This window comes from Chiloscyllium plagiosum, unplaced genomic scaffold (genome assembly GCF_037043375.1).
Source record: "Chiloscyllium plagiosum isolate Xiang-an unplaced genomic scaffold, Cpla_swu_hap1 HiC_scaffold_6, whole genome shotgun sequence".
Classification (NCBI taxonomy): Eukaryota; Metazoa; Chordata; class Chondrichthyes; order Orectolobiformes; family Hemiscylliidae; genus Chiloscyllium; species Chiloscyllium plagiosum.
The window spans coordinates 30,598,191-30,621,312 of record NW_028270144.1 but is presented as its reverse complement, the minus strand read 5'-3'; the positions used below and the strand labels follow the sequence as shown (position 1 = coordinate 30,621,312).

At 39.8% G+C, this 23,122-nt stretch overlaps 1 protein-coding gene and 1 long non-coding RNA gene across 7 annotated transcripts in view; one reads left to right on the top strand and one right to left on the bottom strand.

Moving 5' to 3' along the window:
- Nucleotides 1-23,122, bottom strand: part of LOC122550529 (LIM domain only protein 7) — a 229,781-nt gene that overhangs the window by 107,252 nt on the left and 99,407 nt on the right. For all 6 annotated transcript variants that reach the window (XM_087987949.1, XM_087987954.1, XM_087987953.1 and 3 more), the window contains exon 5: nucleotides 4,565-4,671. In XM_087987949.1, the coding sequence (XP_087844075.1) occupies nucleotides 4,565-4,671 (107 nt within the window). The remainder of the gene's footprint in view (nucleotides 1-4,564; nucleotides 4,672-23,122) is intronic.
- The window catches only part of LOC122550530 (uncharacterized), a 31,759-nt gene continuing 10,838 nt past the window's right edge, over nucleotides 2,202-23,122 (top strand). The window contains exons 1-2 of the long non-coding RNA XR_015757406.1: nucleotides 2,202-2,360; nucleotides 3,900-3,946. This is a non-coding gene — a long non-coding RNA (uncharacterized LOC122550530). The remainder of the gene's footprint in view (nucleotides 2,361-3,899; nucleotides 3,947-23,122) is intronic.

Below are 23,122 nucleotides of genomic sequence, written 5' to 3'. Positions count from 1 at the left end.
CTGACATTCTATTTCTCAAAGATGTCATCCAAAAACATCGCCAGTTTTTAAACTAAGCCAAGGTCATCTGGTTCTACCCCACCATCAACTCTTCAAAACTGTTTGACTACTTTTCCAATACCCAGTGGTGGGATATCTGCAGTGGATCAGCACAAATGTCCTCCAGTTAAATACTGGGATAAGTGAAACCATACTTTGAACCTGCAAGAATCTCTTCACTCATGGTAATGACTCCACCCTTCTCCCTCACAGCTGTGTGGGGTATAACCAAACTTAGCATAATATTTGACATTCAGACAGCAGAATCCTGCCTTTTTGATCTCCATGCCATCACTCAAACTGGCCCCCTGCTTTACTTGCCTGATGTTGAAATCTTTACCTATGCTTTTGTTACTTCTCAGCCTGACTGTCCCAATGCATTCCTTGGTAACTACAAACAACCCCACTCCTCTTATTTGCACTAAGTCTCAGTCATTCATCACTCATGCTTGTTGAGTTCGGAGAGATCCTGGTTAAGCAAAACATCTATTTTAAAAATTAAATTTTTGTTTTTAAATCTTGCTCTCCTTATCTTCATAATCTCCTCAGCTCATAACCCTCCACATAAATAAGTTGTTGCTATGTACAGATAGTGAAATTGTGAGGACAAAGGCTAAAACCATGATGGAATATAAAATTGCATGATGCAGTACCACTGGTATGAGCTATTGAGAAATAGGGAGAGGCAGTATCAGTACTTGTCTTGTCAATACAGAGCAGACTGATTAGACAATGGCATTTGGCTACTCCACCCTCTAACCGATTAATCGGTTAGGTATTGAGAATACCCATAGCACTTGCATCAGCTGCAAAAGAATGAATATATAGTTGTACTCAGTTATACTTTGCCACCTCAAGAGCACATGCTTTGCCATAAATATAACCTGAAGGAGGGGTGAGTTTGGAGAATCTGCAATGGAACAAAATAAACGAGTAAAACAAGGCACAGAATGACTACCTTATGATCTTTGCATGTTGAGTACTTTGCAATCGATAATTGTTTCATATCCAGCACAACTTGCCAGGAGTAAATAAAGGTACTTGATCTTGCACAATCATGATTTTCAGATCAGTTAAATAGGTGGATTAGAAAACATTCCTGCTTTGCATGCCTGGTAGGTAAATCTCAACAACAAAAGGGACACTTCACTAACTCACCCCTATCATTGATTAAGAGCATAAAATATTTAGGTACATTGCTTTTGTGTCCAACTCCATCTCTCTAATCCATTCCAACCCGTGTACCCCTTCGTGTATCTATCCTCTTCAGCCTTACATTACCCAAGTCTAATCTCCTGTAGTCCCACCTGTTACCTCCTCCAGCACTTAAAACACTGCCCATGTCTAACCTCCTCTGGCGTCTGCACCCCTCCATATCTCTAATCTCCTCTACCATCTACATTTCCCCTCATCTGTTCTTTTCCACCTTGTACATCCCTCCCCATCTCTGTAATCTCCTCCAGCCCCTACAACACCATCACTGTAAGCATCTCCAGTCCCTTCACCTCTCCCTGTACCCTCTTCCAGTATCTGCATTTCTCCCTGTCCCTAATCTCGATCAACTCTTTTAGCCCTAGCTATTACTATAACCTGCAGCAGGTGGACTGCAGCGATTCAAGATGGCAACTCACGACCACATCTTCTCAAGGGCAGCTAGGGGCAGGCAATAAATGCTAGCCAGCCAGTGATGCCCAAGTGCCATGAGTGAAATGGTAATGTCCTACTAATAGCAGTAGGATAAATGACCAATAAACCTGCTGATCCTAATATCTTCTCCTCTACTTCAACATTAAAAAAAATATCACACTGAAAGTGCACCTTGGAACTTTTAGAAGTGCAATACAAGTAGCAGTTGGTGGTTGAGGGAAGAATTGTAGACCACAGCGCCAGGATAATTTCCTTTACTTCGAATACTGATAATGATACATGATGCCCCAACATAACATTTTAGGTAAATGCTCAATTTGCTGAAAATAGCATTTGATCCCATGCACGTCTGATCGAATTGAAATGTAAGTTATACTTGTGTAACAGCTGCTTGGTAAAACATCAGTTGAAAGGAGTGCCTCCTATTGATCCAATGCATATATTTGCATGAGAGCAATATTAGTCATGGCAAAGGGTTAATGGCCACATTTTTTCTCACTTTCTATTGCAGATCCAAACAGCTGGGCAAACCTGTTCAGCTGCCTTCACTCGTGGGTGTCAAAAGCAGGTTATGCAACTTGAAAACACCTGCAATGCTCCATGTCCAAAAACAAGATTTCAATCTTTTTATACCCAGGGAAAGATATCACAAGCTATAATCAAAAGTCTTACAGGTGGGAAGCAACAAAGAAAATCATTTTTGCATTCTGGTTTGGATATGAGAATTCTTAAAATTAAAAAGTTTCAGGAAGGGAAAGAAAGCAGTAATTTTTGGTAGGAGCATCTATTTACTGAAGAAAGCATTAGCCTCAGATTGTTATGAAAAACTGTTAAGCTTTTTCTAAAAACAAATAATCAATATGACCTCCCTCTCTGGTTGCTCATTGTGGTAACTTAACTTAAAATGATACTTAAAAGATCAGAGGAGAACCATAGTAAATAGCTGAATAGCAAGGGGAAATAATCCAAGATAATCTCAGCAACCAAACCCAGGAAACTGGACAAAGCCTGAAGGGGAGACTGGTTAGCTTAGGGAACCCTGCACTTAACAACTGTCAAGTTGGTCTAGACTTTGTTATGTAAGTGACATCACCACTTGGAGAGATGAATTAATACAGCATAATCATTCCAACAAAAAAATCATTATTCTCAAACTCGGAAAGTAAACAATTTTCTAAAAATTATTTTTTTTTTTAACCTCTTGCTTCCTTTATTGTAAAGGGAAAAGAACAAACTTAAAACAGGGCAAACAAGAAATCCTCCCCATACCTTTCTTCCCCCTTCAATTCATAGTGGGAACAGAATTGTTTATAATTGAAATGCTGTTTAATTAAAGACCATCTAACCTGAGAAAATCTGGCACAGAAATTCAAAAATTCGTCAGAGCTTTTCATTTCATACTCGTCGATGCAAATCTAGTGTGTAACCACGCCCCTGTCAACTTTCCAGATCTATGCAAAGCCTGTATCATTAAAAAGATCTGTTGGGTAATAGCTCTCTCTCATATGCACAGAAAACATATAATCATCTTCAAAATTACTGCTATGCTGTCACTTTAACTAACAGCATAAATTTCACAGATGAACTATATTCTGTACTTTGAAAAATAAAATCCATCATTTGGTAAGCCACTTTGATGACAGAATGAATATTTGAACATAAAAGGAGAAAAGCTCACCCAGCAAATATATGCCATGTTTGCATCTAGTGAAATTCATTCACGAAAAGGTAGGTATTTGAATGAGGATAACTCATCGAACAATATTTACTTGCATTTACATTCAATTCACAGACTTGGGTATGCATTGTTGTGATTCTGGCTTCCACCAGCACCAGCTCAAGATATCTTCTAATTTATTAAGGAGGAGTAAATTTTCTGTTTAAGGAAAACACCAGCAAGTCTTAGCATAACAGCTAAGTATACCTTGAGGTGCTGTCAGTTGTGTATAATTAGATCCTCAGGAACCAAAACAAAAACACTTCATCACTCCAATAGCATTCCCATGAACTCCTTTGAAAGTAGACAGAGTGACACTGAATGCTTTAGGTTGTCTGTGTAATTTATAGCACAGTGCATAACAGTTAACAGCAATAGAATTAGATAACTAATGCAAGCTCATACTAACTAACTAAGGCAAACAGATAAAGTATTTGTGTAATGTATACATATATATAGATTCTCTGCTGTGACAATGCCTCCCAAATTGTTACAGGTACCACAGAACAAAAACACAATTCAGACACGTTCAGTCAGGACAAGGTAAGAACACTATAAAGTTTATTTGAATTTGGATGTAAAATTGCATTCCCAGGCGTGTTAATTTTCCATGAAAACCTGTAATTTAACAAGCTAAATATCTCATGCTCAAATGAAGACATATTTAAGAAACAAAAAAAAACCTGGCTTATGTCCCAAGATCATAATGGCAGAAAATTTGAACTTCGATTCCTCCCTTCCACTCCCATTTTTCCAATAGATTTAAACAACTTTTAATTCAGATACAATTGTGCCCCAAACTGCAAGCTGGCTTGCAGAATATTTGTGATTAAAGAGGTTTGCAAACACCAGATTATTCCAAATAATTGAGTTTCCATCAGCATACCCACAGTAGATCTTGCGTCCACACAAAACTTTCACTCCTACCATATTCTTACTGACACAAACTTTAACACAAAACTGCTTACACATTCCTCCCAACTACTTTCTTCTCTCCTGTTTCCCACAAAGAAACTATTGTACATATTCTGAACTATAAATGCCAGTGTACACAATCAAAATATATTAATACCAGCACCAGGTCACAAAGAGCTCATAGACGTTACGAACATTCAAAAGTCTCTACCTATCCAAACAACTTAAACATAAAACAACACTTACTTGACAGTGACGCGACTGGATAAATCCTGTAGATCTCCTGGGTGAAACAGCTGGGCTTCTTTTAAACCAAGTTTTTGACAGCCTTTCAAGAAAACATTAATGTTGTCCTGGAAAAAAGGCAAAACAAATTCCTTGCTTAGTTATGTTCTAAACAAGGAAAACTAACTCAGTCTAGAGTTCTTTGCACTGAAGTCCTGTATTAAGATCCAGGCAAGGGAGAAAGAGATATATATCAAACTTCCAATGAATCAGCACTGGCAATCTAATGATGTGGGCTGGCCGTGATACTGACTGGCACTTGTCTATTACCTGTTATAGTATGACTGCACAACATGTGGGCAGCTACTATTACTGACGTCTGTATTACATAAACATTCCACCCTTCTTTTAGTCTCTCATGACACATCGGATTACTGTTGGTATCTATTTTAAAATGTTCTTGTTGCAAACACTCGCCCACCTAGAAACTGCCTGCAGTCTCACAAGAAAGGTGGGACGGAACAAAACACTTCCTCCTATCTGCCACTATGATGGGGCTCTGAAACATACCCGGAATCATGTTTGGTCACAGACGTGATCACTCCTGCACAGAGTGCAGCAGTTCATGTAATATATAGTGTGGTACAAACTATTTAAGCAAGGCGTGGTATAGTACAGCATTCACTGCACCTGTTCACTAGCAATTGTTAAAGAGACATTAAGCAAAAACTAAATTCATTTAAGGTCCTGCAAAAATCTTAATATTTGATGTTAGCAAACATCATGGAAAGACAGATATTTCTCCGTAATTGTGATCCCAGCTGGTATTACTGGACAAGTCAGATCCCTGACCAAAATCTGACAAGACGTTTTTTTTATTTAAGGAGATACCCTTTTACTAAAACATCAGTATGGAATGCTGCAGATTTGGTTTAAACAGTAAACAGAAATTTATTACACAGAAGTAACGACAAAATCAAGCCTCTTACATACAACACAATTTGAACAATTTCATAACAGTAAAAAAAATATACAATCACATCCATTCCAACATCATCGCTTCACAATACTTTAATACAAAAGAGAATTCCCTTCCTTATCAAATCTATAGTTTTGTTTTAACTGTTTCGTTCAATTGCTGGACTTCAGAGTTTTGTAGCCTCTTCTGTGGTTAGTCACACAACTGAGCTTAGACTTTCTCAAACTCATGGAACCCTTTCAGGGTTCTAACCAGATACTTCTGGTCTGGAGCTTTCAAATTGAAATGTTTATAGTTCGGTAACCTATTTCCTATTAGTTCTAAACAATCTCCTTTCTTCAAGAGAAATTGTTTCACACCAGGATCTTTGTGAACTGAAAAACAAAAATTTACCAAGTTATAGATTTTCCCTTAAGCAAACAAAAACCTTCTTGATCCTTGTAAATAAAAATCAAGCTATTGTTCCTCAAATGTTTATGCTGTCCACTCAAACTTTCCTAATGCCAACAAATTGCCATTAGCACCCCAGAGAATCCTTCCCTGTTCATGGATTTAAAAAGAAATGTTCCATAAACACTGAGAAGCTAATCATTAAACCCCCTCTAGCGCACAGAAAAAAACTCCCATGTCACTAATTCAAAGTACAAACTCTAAATTATATTAAAGTGTACATAAATAACACATTTACATACTCAATGTATGTGAGGTTGAAACAAAATAATAGTCTGCCAAGAAAAATCAAATTACAAATACCTTTTCAGTTATTTGCAGGGTTAAAAGGTCAAAAGTTTGCCCTTGCAATTGAAATGAACCTAAAAAGCATTTTGCATTAATACACTAAGTTGCCATACAACTATTTCAATGACCTATGCTCAATTCTTTTTAACTTTTCAGGGTTTTCCTATTTTGAAGGATTTGAAGCAAATTAAGTAAAACATTCAACTGTTTGTTCAATGCTCATCTGGGCATGTCACTGCATGCTTTCATATAGTTTTGTTCATCATTCACCTGAAAGAATACGTCACATCTACTCAAAAACAGCACAACCTTTGTACAATTTCTTTTCCACAAAAGCCAAATGCCAAAGTGGACTAGTCATGTTGAGTTAAATTGGACTTCATTTTTAAAACCTTGATTGACACCACAATTTAGGAATAAAACAGGTCAGTGTTCATTTTTGAGGGTGTAGGAAATCAATAGCAACCATTTGTTTGTTTGATAAACATCGCCATGTGCAAAATACTCCTGCATCCTACAGACATGATAGGATGTTTTCTATTGGCAGATTAATATATACAATACAAAATAGATGCAATTCCTTTACAAAATAAAGTTCCAAGTTACATTTTACTCTTTCCCTACATCAGCACGTGTAAATATGCATAAATGTCTAACAATGTTAAATCACAGAGTCAAATGACACATTCAGTTCTGAAATCTTTTTAGTAACCTGAAAATTTGAATAGATGGGCATGTTCAAAGTCTTGCCCAGCTGGGGAGAATGAAAGAGAGATCACATGTAGAGCAGGCAGAAATTCTGTCAAGAAGGGCAAGAAATAAATTGGTGGAGAAGAGAACCATTGAACAGAAATGAAAAATAAATCAGATTTCAAAGTAAATGTGGATCAAGTTCTTGGCTGTTTGTCATTTAAATGGATTTTTTCAGTTAGTATTAGAATTGTGGGCAACCTTGTACCAGTTTTCCTACCACAAAATGAAGTGCACTCATTATTCATCGGTGTCCACATGGACTATTTAACAGATTCATAAAAATATATTAGCTATATAGTTTCAATTTGTCAACTATTAGATTCCCAAGGCAAGAAACATTTTCAAAAGAATAATCCTCAATGGCTTTTTATCTTCAATAGTGCTATTATCAGAATTCTAGGCCATGAATATCTTCTCTACAGGGTTGTACCTCATGTCACCTTTCACCTCCTGATCTCCACCATCTAAAAAGATTCAAATCAAAAGTATAAGACAATGCTCGCTATATGCCTGAATGGTGAAGCTGCAGAATGCAAGCAGCTTACAGAATACATGACTGTACTTGATCAGTGCTGCTGCCAATGAATTCAATATTAACCCCCTCCACTTCACACAATCATACCAACTGACAAAGACAACTTCACTTGGACCTCCACCAAGAAGGACAACAGTAGCAATGTAGTGGGGGTTATTATCAGCTCCAAATCATAGTTACCTTGACTGAGCCATGTCATCATCCAACCTTATCACTCCATCTATACCCTAGACTTCCCCAATCAATGACAAGGTGGTTGTAAGGCTTACAACTTTCAAGCAGGAGGTTCACCACTTTCAAAAGTCATCTAAGGATGGTCAAAAATGTAGCCATAATGTCACAAACATGCAGAAAAGAAATTTTATAAATACAGGAACAATTAAACATGAAGAATCAGTACTTACTTCAGCACTTTAAGTATTCTTAAAGTAAAGTATGGAAATAAAGAATTGCACTTCTAAAACACTTCTGGTCACCAAACGCGTTACTTCATACTGCTGTGTTAAACTGGACTTACAATATGACCGCCCATTCACAAAACTATGCCTTTCTGAAGTTTCATAATAACCCCCTCACTGTTGACTAACATGCTTTGTTTCTTTTGTAAATTTTGTAATTATGCCCAATTTACTCAATTACTTCAGCTTCTAGAGAACAGCACCGGATATTTCCAATTTAGAAAAATAACACTGCTTCTCTCTCCTTTGACTTTATGCCAATTTCATACCAACACAGTACAGTCCCAGCTACTTTCATCCTATGTTTTAATTTTGTAGACAAGCCTATCATGTGGTATTGCATTGGACACTTTTTGAAAAGTCATATGCACACACACACACCCTCAACTACATTACCCTGATCAAACCTCTTCATTCCTTCCTCAAAAATGACCTCAATCAAATAGTCAAATATAATTTGCCTTCAACAAATCCATGCAGGCTTTCATTCATTGGAGACATATGTTTCTAAAATAGAAGTGTTGTTCCAGATTGATATTTCTAAAATCATCCACACCACTCACTTTAATCATTCTATTACTACTTTTTCTCTGACATTGGTAGCTTCGGCTGCTCCAATGAAGGTAGATGTAAAGCGCTCATTTGATATAAAAATACATGTGCTGGATTTAATCAGAAGTCAAATTTCTGATGGCGCATCTCTAACTTTGTTCTAGTTCCAATGAAAAGTCACAGAGCTGAAACAAACTTTGTTTCTCTCTCCACAGATGCTGTCTGGCCACTTGTATTGGCCAACATTTTTTGTTTTTATTTCAGTTTTGCAGCATCTGGAAAATGTTTGCCTTCCCACTCTTCCTTTGCTGCCTTAAAGTCTTCTGTTCCCACAAGGCGACCCTTGGTGAATCCTTCCTGCTGTTCACTATCTGCTTTTGCTCATATGCCCAAAAAGAAGAACCTGTGTGTTTCTTTAAGTGACCCACTAATTTTATACTCTTTAATCCTCTAGTTTTATACACTTTCAGTTCTTTAGTGTACTTTGTACTCAGCTTGGTTCTTTCTAAAACTATGAACGTTTATTATAAAGACTCTTAACTTTTCCATTTTAATGTCTCGTCATTCAGAGTGTTTTGGCTCTGCATTCCCTTCCTTTCTCCCATCCCACCATTCCCCACACCTACACCCCCACCCCCTGTAACTGTCTCTACTTTGCGCCAAAGTGTTTAGATTTGTAAAGGTTCACTTTCCATTGTTCATTTATTGCTGATTTTTGATTCCAATTTACCCGTTTTAGTTCATTTTCCAACTCACTTCACATTAGCCTGCCTCCTGTTCAGAATTTTCACATTGGAGGTTTCCTTGTCTTTTTCCATATTGACCCTAAACCTAACATTGTGATCAAATCAGAATTTAGAAGTCCTCATTATTACTACTGTAAAATTCTTACATCCTTTTGGCTTCCTCATACATTTGCTCCTGAGTCCTACTAATAGCTCTCTCAGGGCATTCACAGCTGTTGGGAAGACTTGGGTTAGGCCAGACTGCGAAATTGAGAAACTCAGTTTTTCCACATGATTTAAGATGAGGTACTTGTGCAAGGTACCAAAGAGACATCTGGCAGCTGTGCACCCACACACCACTGGCCAGGAATCAACTCTTGTCGGGAGAGAAGCAGAGACAAGCCCAAAAATAAGTGTTTTTACTTGTTTTGCATAGTTATGAAAAAGCAGAATGTACAATGAATTGACAAGCCCACAAAAATATTCCAGTTGTCTGACAGACACTCCATTCACAAATGCAGTTTCTGTTATCCCACTATTCTTTCTCTTGACTGCAATACTGAAGAGCTATTTTGAGATGGTGTTTTTAAAGTTAATGGTAGAATCAGGTGTTCCCGTTTCATATATAATTGTGCCTCAGTCATATATGCGGAGTTATGTTTAGTTGTTTAGAGACGATTGCTTTTAAGCAACATGCATAAACAAGAAAGCTAAGCTAATCCTTTATAAAACACAACATCAGCACCAACTGGGTAGTACAGTCAATTCTGGACATCGTACTTAATGATAGATGTCAAGTGTTCAGCAAGGGTCATTTACGACAATGGTAAAATAACTCTTCACTTATATGTTGCAGTTGCATTTCTAAAAACAGAAATTTAAATAATAGGATAGACAAGTTAGATTTTCCCACAGTCACCAATGGAAATGCTTTGGTTAGATCCTTCACCACCTCTCATCAGAATATCAAAACCTAAACCTTAAGTGAAATAGTGTGCATCATGAAATCCCTATAGTTGTAAATTAAATTACTTTTAAAACATTAATGAAACACGCCAATGCCTTCTATTTGCCTCCTGTCACTCACCTCCCCAACTCACTATCTTCCTACCCTGAAAACTCACTGAACAAGGGCTTGAGAGAGGGGTGTGATCAGAAAGGTAGTGATTAGTGGAGGAGGCCATTCCAAAATTACTTCAGGCCATGCTACACTGACTAGCTCAAAGTGCCTCTAAAATGAAAATAGTATACCAATTCTGATACATTGGTGATATCAAAATGGAATGAATTAAAACAGGGCTGAGTGTACAAAGACTTAAAGACATCCATTGCATGAAAACATTGGAGAAACTGGAGTTGCTCTCCTCAAACCAGAGAAGGTCAAGGGTAGATTCGATGGAGATGTTCCAAATTAGGAACAATCCAAGGAAATGTTTGCAGTTACAGAGGAGTCAGCAAACAGTGCACGGACCTAAAAGGAAAAGAAAAATAAAAGCAAGCAACAGGTTATTGAGGGAATTCAATAAATAATTGTATAGGAGAAATACATTTGGGCAACGATAGGAGTGTGGGACTGAATGACCAGAGCCAATCTGATGCAACAGGCATTCTGCTCTGCACCTTCTAAAACTCAAGAATTAGGTTGAGCCCAATTACAATCAGCACTGTTATGGAGACTAAGCCAGGCACCTTGCTCATCTGTGTCGTCACTAACTGGATATATTTTCTAAACCAAGTAATATTGTGATCAATCTGAGAAAAAAAAAGGGAGATCGACACCTGGGTTCATGGGGTTCTTCTATAAAGAGGAGATCCAGAAGATTGAGACATAAAATACTAAGATACTTGACAAGGGAGATGCAAGGCAGCTGTTTCTTCTGGCTAGACAGATAAAAATTTGGGATAAGCATTAAGTCACTTAAAAGGTGAGGAGGAGGAGAAATGCATTCAGAGTTACAAAAATCTCTCCCACAGAGGGCGGTGGATATACAAGATCGAGATAGAGTTTGAACACTAAGGGATTCAACAGATTGGGTCGGAAAATGGATTTGGAGTACGTGGTCAGCCATAAATATAATGGACGGCTGAGCAGGATTAAGGCTATGACGTACACTTACTAATGTTCTTATTGAAACAAGGCTCTTCCAAACTTCTGGAATTGTGGTAGTGAAGAAGAATATTGTAAATTTGCATTCGAAAACAAATATCTCAACACTACATGCTTATGTAATAGAGAGCAAAAATTAGTCACGTTTTAATAAGAGATGAAAAGTGAAAGTCTGTTGTGCCTACTACGTATGGTGGATTTCCTAGTCTTCCATTATTTTGATATTGCAGGCACTTAACGTTTGCACACCACAGGGTACAATCACATGCTCCAATGTTTCATTGTACTGTACTTTTGTTCACTCAGTTAAAATGTCATGTCATTTATGGGGGAAATTGTTAACTAGTGTAAATAGTCCTTAAAATACTTTGAGCTGAAGCCAACTCAAAATCAGTAAGTGCTGGCATAAAGGCACATTAACAAGCATCATTCCATAATTTTATTACACACTGGTAAGGTGTTACAATACACTTTCTTCAATTGGAATCCTATTCTTAATGTTTCCAATGGCAGTAGGGTCAGTTTCTTCTTTAGTCTTAGCACCCTTTCTTGATTCTGAACATCTCTTCTGAAATTTCCTGTTAACCATCACTTATCAGTCCATTTAACTGAAAATAGTTCACCTCTGGTACCCAGCAAGTCATTTCTCTGCCCTGTGACATCCTTCTAAGACAGTGATGCCCAGGCCAAAACAACACCTTGTAAAAGGTTTACATTATGTCTTGCTTTTGCACTCTCTTATAATGGGCAAGAATTATAAAAGCAGTCAAGCAGAAATTTTTTTTTCCCATCTCTCTGTAAATGTTGCCTGGTCTGTTTCTGCTGCCTGAATATTTCAGGCACCTTATTTTTGTTTTGTTTGGTGAACATAAAGACTTTGATACATGCTACTGGTGGAATCTTATCAGGCTCCAAGTGATATGTGCTATTGGAGAGTTGAGTGAGTTGTTCACCAAGACTTTTCTTGACATTAAAAAATTGATGTTTGATGCTGCTATTCACACACTTGGGACCGTTTAGAAAGTGCTGTCCAATTGCACAATCATATCTAACAGTAGAAGTCTTGAATAACTTGGGAATTTGGGGAGCCTATTGTTCACTGTTGTTTTGTGCATGACAATGCCTTAGCCAGAGTGGACCTTCCAACTAATCAACACATTTTCCTTTACATAATAAATTGCTGTGATAGTTTGAAAATTTGTCATGTTTGTATTTGTCCTTGTGAGTGCACGATGAAAGGTTTAAGCAATAGGTGTCCCTTCAAAGCAGTTGTCAAGATTATGGCTCTTCCCACACTGTTTACACAAGCCTAATGTGGTAGTTTAAATGCCATAACTATGGTAAATGAATCCACCCTACTTGAAGAGGTGGATTAACCAATGAATGAGAAAACAGTACTTGGGCGAGGAAGGATGGGATGGTGAGTTAGCATAAAGAGACTGTTAAAATGAGAAAAACAAATATCAGGAGTTTTAAAAGACTTTTTCAAGCTGCCACACAATCCTGGATTAGATGTCACTCAGTTAAGTCATACTTCAGTGACGCCCTGATATTTATCTAAGAAACAGAGTATTCACAAACACACTTGAAGTCACCACCTTTAGTTAAACTTCTGAGGTCATCATCTTTGGGATTGGATATGGCCTTAACAGCCTGTTCAGTTACACGACAGCATTCCAGACTGGTGAGAAGGCATGTGGAGAAACAAAGGTGCAATTATAATCCAGCAACCTTTCCTTTCTGCAACTCTTAATCTCTGCAAACAACTTGTTTTAACACTGACCAGACATACAAGAGAGCGTTACTGTTTTGTGAACAGATTGCTAATTGCATCCAAGTGAACTTTTTTTTGCTTGAGCTGCAAGTCAAATGAGCAACCAAAAGAAAACCTTCGTGGCCAAGAACAATTGAACAGCATTTCACAAATGGAGTGAGTTTTTTTTCCTTGTATTACAAAACACCAACATCAGAGTGGCCAATCAGGCACGGCTTTACTGATCCTTAAAAATTAGACCATACAGAGTAAGTATCTTTAAATCAACACATTTAACAATTATGAGCAGACATGTTGATAACTGAAAATTTCTTTCAAAATTTAAACAAGCACTCATTTGTTCACTGTAAATGATTAGATTAGATTACATTACAGTGTGGAAACAGGCCCTTCGGCCCAACATGTCCACATCGACCCGCCGAAGTGCAACCCACCCATACCCCTACATTTACCCTTTACCTAACACTACAGGCAATTTAGCATGGCCAATTCACCTGACCTGCACATCTTTGGACTGTGGGAGGAACCGGAGCACCCGGAGAACATGCAAACTCCACACAGTCAGTCACCTGAGGCGGGTATTGAACCCAGGTCTCTGGCACTGTGAGGCAACAGTGCTAACCACTGACACCGTGCCGCCCACTAATGATATACAGCGGTCAGTTCCTTCATAAATTTTTATAGGCTAATATTATAAAGCTGTTAAAAGGATGTCTATTAACATCAAAAAACAAGCCAACACCTACTTCAAATGCCCACAAAGTATAGACAGCACCACAATGTGATGAATATAACTGGAGAGGCCACAGCAGAATTGCATTTTAGAAACTGGCTCCAAACTTGATTCTAGTTGAATGGAATTTGTGGTCAAAACTCCAATAACGTGTATTCAGATACCATCTTTAATCAACAAAGACATTTCACAAGGAATCTAAACAAATTATGATTGCAAGCCACAGAAATATTACATTCGGAACACCACCCACGCACTCCACCTCCTCCATGATTTTCGCTTCCCCGGTCCCCAACGCCTTATCTTCACCATGAACATCCAATCCCTGGACACCTCCATCCCCCATCACGAAGGACTTAAAGCTCTCCGCTTCTTCCGTTCCCGCCGTACCAACCAGTACCCTTCTACTGACACCCTCCTTCGACTGACTGAACTGGTCCTCACCCTGAACAACTTCTCTTTCCAATCCTCCCATACTACACTATAATCTACGATAAACTTACCGACTCCCACAGCTACCTAGACTACACCACCTCCCACCCTGCCCCCTGTAAAACCGCCATCCCATATTCCCAATTCTTTCGTCTCCGCCGCATCTGCTCCCAGGAGGACCAGTTCCAAAACCGTACAACCCAGATGGCCTCCTTCTTCAAGGACCGCAATTTCCCGCCAGACGTAGTCGACAATGCCCTCCACCGCATCTCTTCCACTTCCCGCTCCTCCGCCCTTGAGCCCCGCCCCTCCAACTGCCACCAGGACAGAACCCCACTGGTCCTCACCTACCACCCCACCAACCTCCATGTACAACGTATCATCCGCCGTCATTTCCGCCACCTCCAAACGGACCCCACCACCAGGGATATATTTCCCTCCCCTCCCCTATCAGCGTTCCGAAAAGACCGCTCCCTCAGTGACTCCCTCGTCAGGTCCACACCCCCCACCAACCCAACCTCCACTCCTGACACCTTCCCCTGCAACGGCAAGAAATGCAAAACTTGCGCCCACACCTCCCCCCTTACTTCCCTCCAAGGCCCCAAGGGACACTTCCATATCCGCCACAAATTCACCTGCACCTCCACACACATCATCTATTGCATCCACTGCACCCGATGTGGCCTCCTCTATATTGGGGAGACAGGCCGCTTACTTGTGGAATGTTTCAGAGAACACCTCTGGGACACCCGGACCAACCAACCCAACCACCCCGTAGCCCAACACTTTAACTCCCCCTCCCACTCCACCAAGAACATGCAGGTCCTTGGACTCCTCCATCGCCAGACCATGGCAACACAACGGTTTGAGGAAGAGCGCCTCCTCATCTGCCTGGGAACCCTCCAACCACAAGGGATGAACTCAGATTTCTCCAGTTTCCTCATTTCCCCTCCCCCCACCTTGTCTCAGTCAAATCCTTCGAACTCAGCACCATCTTGCTGACCTGCAATCGTCTTCCTGACCTCTCCGCCCCACCCCACTCCGGCCTATCACCCTCACCTTGACCTCCCTCCACCTATCGCATTTCCAAAACCCCCCTTTCCCAAGTCCCTCCTCCCTACCTTTTATCTTAGCCTGCTGGACACACTTTCCTCATTCCTGAAGAAGGGCTTATGCCCGAAACGTTGATTCTCCTGTTCCTTGCATGCTGCCTGACCTGCTGCGCTTTTCCAGCAACATATTTTCAGCTCTGATCTCCAGCATCTGCAGCCCTCACTTTCTCACAGAAATATTAGGTCAAATCACCAAAAGATCTAAAGGAGGAGGCTTTAAAAGAATCCCTTAGACAACACTAACATCATGCCTGCGTATGTCCTGCACCACCTTGCACAGCATTATACACCTGTGGAGTTGCTCAAGGGGATCTCAACATTACATCTTAAACTCCATGAAGTCTCAATGCCAGGAAGAACATGGGCGAGGCAACTGTACTAATTAACAAGTCCTCGAGCCCCTTTAGTCGATGAATTAATACTCCACATTAAGCACCTCTTGAGAGAAGCTCAGACGGTGGGATGAGCACGAAATGTACTCTGGAACTGAACTGGACAAGGCATATAAATATGCTGGCCACAAGAACAGGTCTAATGCTAGGAATCCTGCAGCGGAGTAACTTACCTCCTGACTCCTTGAAGCCTGTCCACTATCTACAAGACAGAATTTGATGGTGTGATGAAATGCTCCTCACTTGTTTAGATGGATGCAATTCCAACACCACAAGAACCTTGAAACCATCCAGGACAAAAGCAGTCTGCTTCATTGGCACCACGTCCATTCACCTTTCCACCATTGTTGCTCAGTAGCTGTCATGTTTCCAGCTGGAAGGTGCGCTGCTGAAATTCACCAAAGCTCCAAAGACAGCACCTTTCAAACCCAGAAGGGCGGCAAGGGAAGCAGATACATGGCAACACCACCAGCCACTAGTTCCCCTCCAAGCCACTCACCATCCGGATTTGGAAATATTTAGCCATTCTTTCAGAGTCTCAGTGTCAAAAATCTGGAATCCCTCCCTAACAGCATTGTGGATCTATGGCACAGGGGCTGCAACAATTCAAAACGGATCAGTTAGTGCAGTTGGATGGATGGCTGGTTTACAATGCAGAGTGACGCCAACAGCGCGAGTTTAATTCCTGCACCGAGTGAGGTTACAACAAAGAACTCTCCTTCACAACATTCCCCCCTTATTGGGGGCACAGTGACCTTCAAGTTAAACTACCACCAGTCTTTCTAGAGAGAAGCCCTATAATATGGTAAGGGTATGGCAATTTTACCCTCGCTGTACTTCTAGATGAGTGCTCACCACCACCTTCAAGGCAACCAAAGAACGGAAACAACTGTTCTGAAACATGACAAGATTCCTACAACTTTTCTCTTAACTGTATATACAAAACTATGATTAATGCTGGTCCAATGATTCTTGGATAACCATACAATTCCTTGAGGTCCCTTATCTACCAGCTGAAAGCCTCATCAGCAAACTGTGCTCCATTTAAGAGAGTCACAAGAGCCCTACAGCATAGAGACAGGCCCTTCGGCCCAAACTGGCCCATGCCAACCCCATTTCCCTGCACTTGGTCTATATCCTTCTAAACCTTTCCCACCCATGTATTTATCCAAATGCCTTTTAAATGTTGTTAATGTACCCACCTCAACTACTTCTGCTGGAAATTCATTCCACAAACTAGCCTTTGTTTAAAAAAGTTGCCCTTCAGGTTCTCTTTTAGTCTTTCCCCCTAACCTTAAATTGATGCCCTCTAATCCTCAATTCCCCAACCCTGGGAAAAAAGACAGTGCATCATCCTATCCATGCCTCTCATGATCTTTTACTTTTTTTTAAATAAAATCTACTAGTCTCCTACACTCTCAAGAAAAAGGTCGAGCTTGTCCAACCTCTCTCTATAACTCAGACCCGAGAGTCCTGGAAACATTCTTGTAAATTTCTTCTGCAATCTTCCCAATTTAATACTGTTAAAAATCACACCAGCTTATAGTCCAACAGGTTCATTTGGAAGCTCTAACTTTGAGTGCTGCTCCTTCATCACAGATACCTGATGAAGAGGCAGTGCTCCAAAAACTAGTGCATCCAAATAAGCCTGTTGGATAATAACCTGGTGTTGAGAGATTTTTAACTTTGTCCACCCTAGTCCAACATCAGCTCTTCTACGTCAATTTAATAACATCCTTCCTATAGCAAGATGACCAAAACTGAATACAATACTCCAAATGCGACCTCACCAACATCCTGTACAACTTGCATCATGTCTTTCCAACTTTTATACCTGAATTCCCTGACTGAAGGCAGCCAGTGTGCCAAAAGCCCTGTCTACCGGTGACTCCACTTCCAGAGAACTGTGCACCTGAACTCCAAGGTCCCTCTGGTGGCTATCATTGGTCATACTGGTGACCAGGCACTGGCATTACACTGGGCAATCCAGTCTGGGATACCATTGCAGAGCAAAGCTGAAGCAACCTGTCTTTCATCAAAAATCTATAACTGCGAAATGTTGTTGATGCTCAAAACAGGTCTTAGTGGCCAATCTTCAATGATGTACTGACAAATAGCAACACCTTCTTAAACCCTTCGTTTCTGTCAATTAGCTGTGTGTCTGGGATGGACCAGCTCTTTTGTTATGGCCTGGTAGGATGAAAGGTGACATTATCAATAGTTCTCTAACTGGCAACAAACAAGGTCACGACAGCACAGTAGTTACGGAATATTCCTGGCATTCTTTCCAACTCTGTTGTGATACAGTCAGCAGGCTCTGTTAGTGGAAGCTGAAACAACACAAACAGCTGTCCCTGCCATCTGGTCAGCTGAAACCATCTTTGGAAATTTGGATGTGCCATAGGAAGTGTCAAACTGGCCTTCTCAGCAAGCTGAGCCAGCCTTGTAGTTAGCACAGGCTGTCTAAACTGAAGCAAAGGGGCTTTCAGAGTGCTGTTACTAAAAAAATGGGGACGGTGATATGGAAGTGGACTTCCTCTCATACAAAAAGAGAGACATTGCTTGGTATTTGCCTGTATGCCTACCCCTGTACTTTAGAGTATTTACCACTTCTACCACTGTGAGATAGCATAAGGATTGTTTGGAGGTCATTGACAGTCCTAATCCTCTTTTTCTTGGGTCTATCAAGTGATGGGGGATATACCATTGTAGAGTATCTACACAAGTGGCACGGAGTTTGGATAAAAAAGGTAATATACTGCACGATAGTAATGTTTGATTAGACATAATTGAGGACCTTTAGGAGTGGATACAGACATCTGCCACCTCCAAAAGCTACAACACAACTTCTCACCCATAGACTGTGTGAAGTAAAAAAGGTGCAGTCAATGTAACACAAACATGCTCTTCAGGACCATTGCTATTTTCAATATTACATGCCTCCTCAGAACACTATGCTTTCCAAATAACCTCTTGCACTCTTCTGGGACCCTACTGCTCCTGTAGTTGCAAATCTAAGGTAAAACACCGAGTAGTTACCAACAAGACAAGAATTTCTAATTAAACAGTGTGCAGCCACATCCAACCATTTCACATTATTGTAGAGGGGCAATGCTTCAAAATTTGTTATGCACATGCATATGTTGGATCAGTTTCAGTTGGGAAGGACAGACCTGAACACACTACTGAATTTTGATCATGTGGACACAAAACAATTCCCAAAGCACACATGGGCAATTGGCACTGGCAGGCAGAGTTAAGTGAAGCTTGTTTTTATATATGTCACACTAATTCTTTCAATCCATACAAATTATCAGCACACGTCAGTGCAGTATGTACAGATATTCCAATCAGCATTTCTGCTAGAGAAAATGGAGCTAAATGACTTTGCAGAGGAAAGAAATTAATGCCAATCAAAATAAACTACCAACATAAACTAAATTGAATACAGAAACTAGTTCCCATTAATTTTGCTTTTTCACTGATAGTCAAGGTTGAACTACATTGCTCACAACAAATTAAGTCAATTCAGTTCAATATTTATTTCAATGTATCTAAATAGAAAACAAAACAAGTGACAAGAATTTTTAAATCATATCCGAAGGAAGCTTGTAAATAAAACATAAGACAAAACAAAACCACAATTTCTAGTTTTAAATTGGTGTTAACTCTTTGGCTTATGAAGCAACTTTTCAAAATGAGAATGGATTACTCCTATGAAGGAATATAATCATATGCCTGTAGATGAGGCAAACTTCTCCTCCTGATGCATACAGTGCTGCAGTGGGATGTAGTACACCATTGCTACTGTATGCAGTACACACAATACCAGCAGCATACCGGAGATGGAACGAATGAACAAATGCAGCATCTCTTTCCACACAGTATTAAAATCTGACTAATGACCAACTGCAGAAGCTAGCATTATTTAATCTAGCTCCATTATTCACTGGTGAAAACTGCAATGGTCTAAATTGTACTACCAGTTCATACTTCACTCACTTCAAGTTGAAACCATGAACTTTGAAGCTGCATTCATGTGGCAATTCGATTAAAGCATAACCAAAGTGAAGTAAAAGCTATCCTTATAGCTTTTATAACTAAACCACAATTTTATTAAATTTAGAGCTTTTCCCCTCAAAACATATTTCTAAATAAAATTGTAACTATTACAAAGTGAAAATAAATGTAAGCAAATGTTGCCATACGTAAATGCATACACACCCACACACAACATACAATATTCAGTTTCTCCCACTTGTACAGGTGACCTTTGTACCAAACTCCCAACAACTACCAATGTAACCTTCACTCAACTGATAATGTTACGTGCCCCTAAGCAACTTCCTTCTCTTTGGCAATCCGAAAACGTAGGCAGATAAATACAGGTTAAGCAGTCTGTCGAACCAAAAGCAAAAATAATTTTCATGCAAGAAGTGATCTTATCGGCTAGTTGGAGCACTTCCTCAATGTGCATTTTTGCATAATAAAGATACTGACCAGAAAGGGCAGGGGAGTCAAAGAACACTTCAAAAGAAAGGAATCAATTGAATGTGATGAATGGTGAAACATTCTGAAGACAAAAAAAAACAAAATGTATCCACATTGTTGCATTATATTGCAAAAAACACATAAAAGGACCCTCGTTCCACTGTCGGCCATTCCTTCAAGCTCAACCATTTAGTTTTGCCAAACCACACCAAATTCCAACATTTGCCAACACAATTAATGTTGATTAGTGTTCCAAATAGCATATTTTAATGGCTAACACAGACTGCATACAAAGGCACTTATAGAAGAGGCAGTGGTTATATGATTATGGTTAATCTATACACTAAGGGAACATATCCATTTTGTCAACCATTCCACCTCCCCACAGGGGAAAGAAATTGCCTGCAAATTATTTACATTATACAAGTTACCAAAGTTACTCAATACACATGGCCAAAAGCAATTATCCATTAATGTAACCATGCATAAAGTCTAGTCAGTTCCACTTCCATTATTGTATGTAATACATGTATAAATACATAGGTCTGTTAAGAGCATGCTTGGGCACTTCCATTAGTTGGACGTCTGGTATCTGCTCATTTAGAGGTTATTCCTTCTCCAGGGAGTATCATTCACATGCTAAGTGAGATGACGCATTTGAGTCAAATGCAAGAGGAAAGTATACAGTTAATGCATGACCCTTAGGAGGATTGATATGAGATAGATCTTTGGGTGCAAGTACATAGCTTCCTGAAAGTGGCATCACAAGTGGATAAGGGAGTAAAGGCAGCATATGACATGCTTGCTATCAATCAGTGAGCAGATGACATATCAAAATTGACAAGTTAGGCCACATTGCCCCCCACAATGGTATTGTGGGTCAATCTACAGCATATGGACTGCAGTGGGTCAAGAAAGCCAGTTCACCTTCAACTTCTCAAGCTACCCCACAAGTCAATAAAAACAAGTTTGGAATTGTGTGCAGTTCTGGTTGCCACACTATAGGAAAAACAGAGGCCTCAGAGTGGGTACCAGGATGTTCCCTGGATTGAAGTGCATCAGTTATAAGGAGGTTGGACAAACTTGGATTGTTTCCACTAGAACATTGGAGGCTTAGAGGCAACCCGATAGAAGGACAAAATTATGAGGGGCATGGATCAATGCAAAGACAGAGTCCTTTTCCCAGGTTGCATAGATTTAAGGCGAAACAGGAAAGTTTAAAGGAGATGTGAGAGAAATTGGTTTTTAAAACACAGGGTGGTAGGTACCTGAAACACGCTGCCAAAGGGAGGTAGCAAATACATAAGCATTGATTAAAAGGAATTTAGGCAGTCATGAACAGGCAGGGAAGAAGGAAATATGATCAATATGCAAGCAGACGGAATTAGTTTAGAAGAGGATAATGGTCAGCACAGATACTGTCGGCCAAAGGACCTGTTTCTGTGCTGTTCTGTTGATATGGCAATTGTTGTGGCTGATCCATTCCCTGATCAGCTACCTGCAATGAAGGAATAGCTTCTGTAGATGTAGACATACAAGCAGGTGCAGCAATATATCTAGTCGTTCAAACTCACCATGGGTCAATTGAGGCAACAGTCGCTCAACACAAGTCCCAAGTTGCAACAAGAGCAGACTTTCATTTTCAGAAATTTGCACTCTGATGTGCAATGCTCAGCTCTGGTAATGACTTGGTGGCTTTATCAAAGTAACATTTCAGCTTAATTTTGTTATTTAATGGTAGTTAGCACTTTCAGCGTCAGCAGCTTTTTCGCTACTGGAAGTATACTTCAGCTGCAAACGGACCGTGTTTGGACTGAACTATCTTCCATACCTTCAATAAGTGTGTTTCGCCATTGAATTGCTTTGGACAAGTCTGTGCTGGAGTTGCAAGATTTCTATTACATCCTTTTGGCAGTTTTCACTGGCACCTCAGCCTCTCCATTTGACTGGTTAATAATGAGAGGTTGGTGTCCTGTAAGCAAACTTCCCAAACCTTTTCAAAGGAAAGCACATTCATCACTTGTGAATTGAGTGCCACATGCCATTTGAGACATTGTGGTGGATGGCTAATGTCTGATGCTGCAGGCATTCTACAATCTCATTGGTAGTCACTGGTATCAGCTCTTGGCAAATACAATGCCACTGCTCGCAAATATTATAAGTTCCTATAAGAGCAAAATATTCTACTCCAATCTTCATCCATAGTCTATCTGGGACATCATATGTCAGAAGCAACCCTCATTTGCTCAGCTTGGTATTCATTATAACCAATGCAATGACTGGTCACTAAACTCTGTTCATATCTGGCCAGTAAAGCACTTGTTTGTTCCTAGATAGCTTGCACAGATACACTTCATCTCTTCCCATTTCCTTAGGGATAATGATTTCCTTTATGCATGACATCTTGAACAATTACTTGACCTCTATAACAACAGTTGTGCCCTTGATGCTTTCAGATCATATTTTCTTCAGTACTTTCTGCAGCAGTTTGAGTGTTGCATCTTGTTACATCAATTGTAAGAGTTGAGCAAGGCATGTGTTTAAAATTCAACTACCACAATGTTGAACTATTCATGTTGAGTCTGGAAGATTTTACACTGTCTCAGCATCATCAACCTTACTCATAGGGAATACATGACAGCATATCAGCACTCTATATCTGCTTTCCTTACTTGTCTATTACATTCAGGTGATGTGTCTACAAAGGAAGCAGACACTTGGGAGCAGAGGGAAGGCATTTGAGAAAGATACTTGAAGTGGCTGGTGATCTGACTCAACTATCCCTTTGTTTCTCTAAA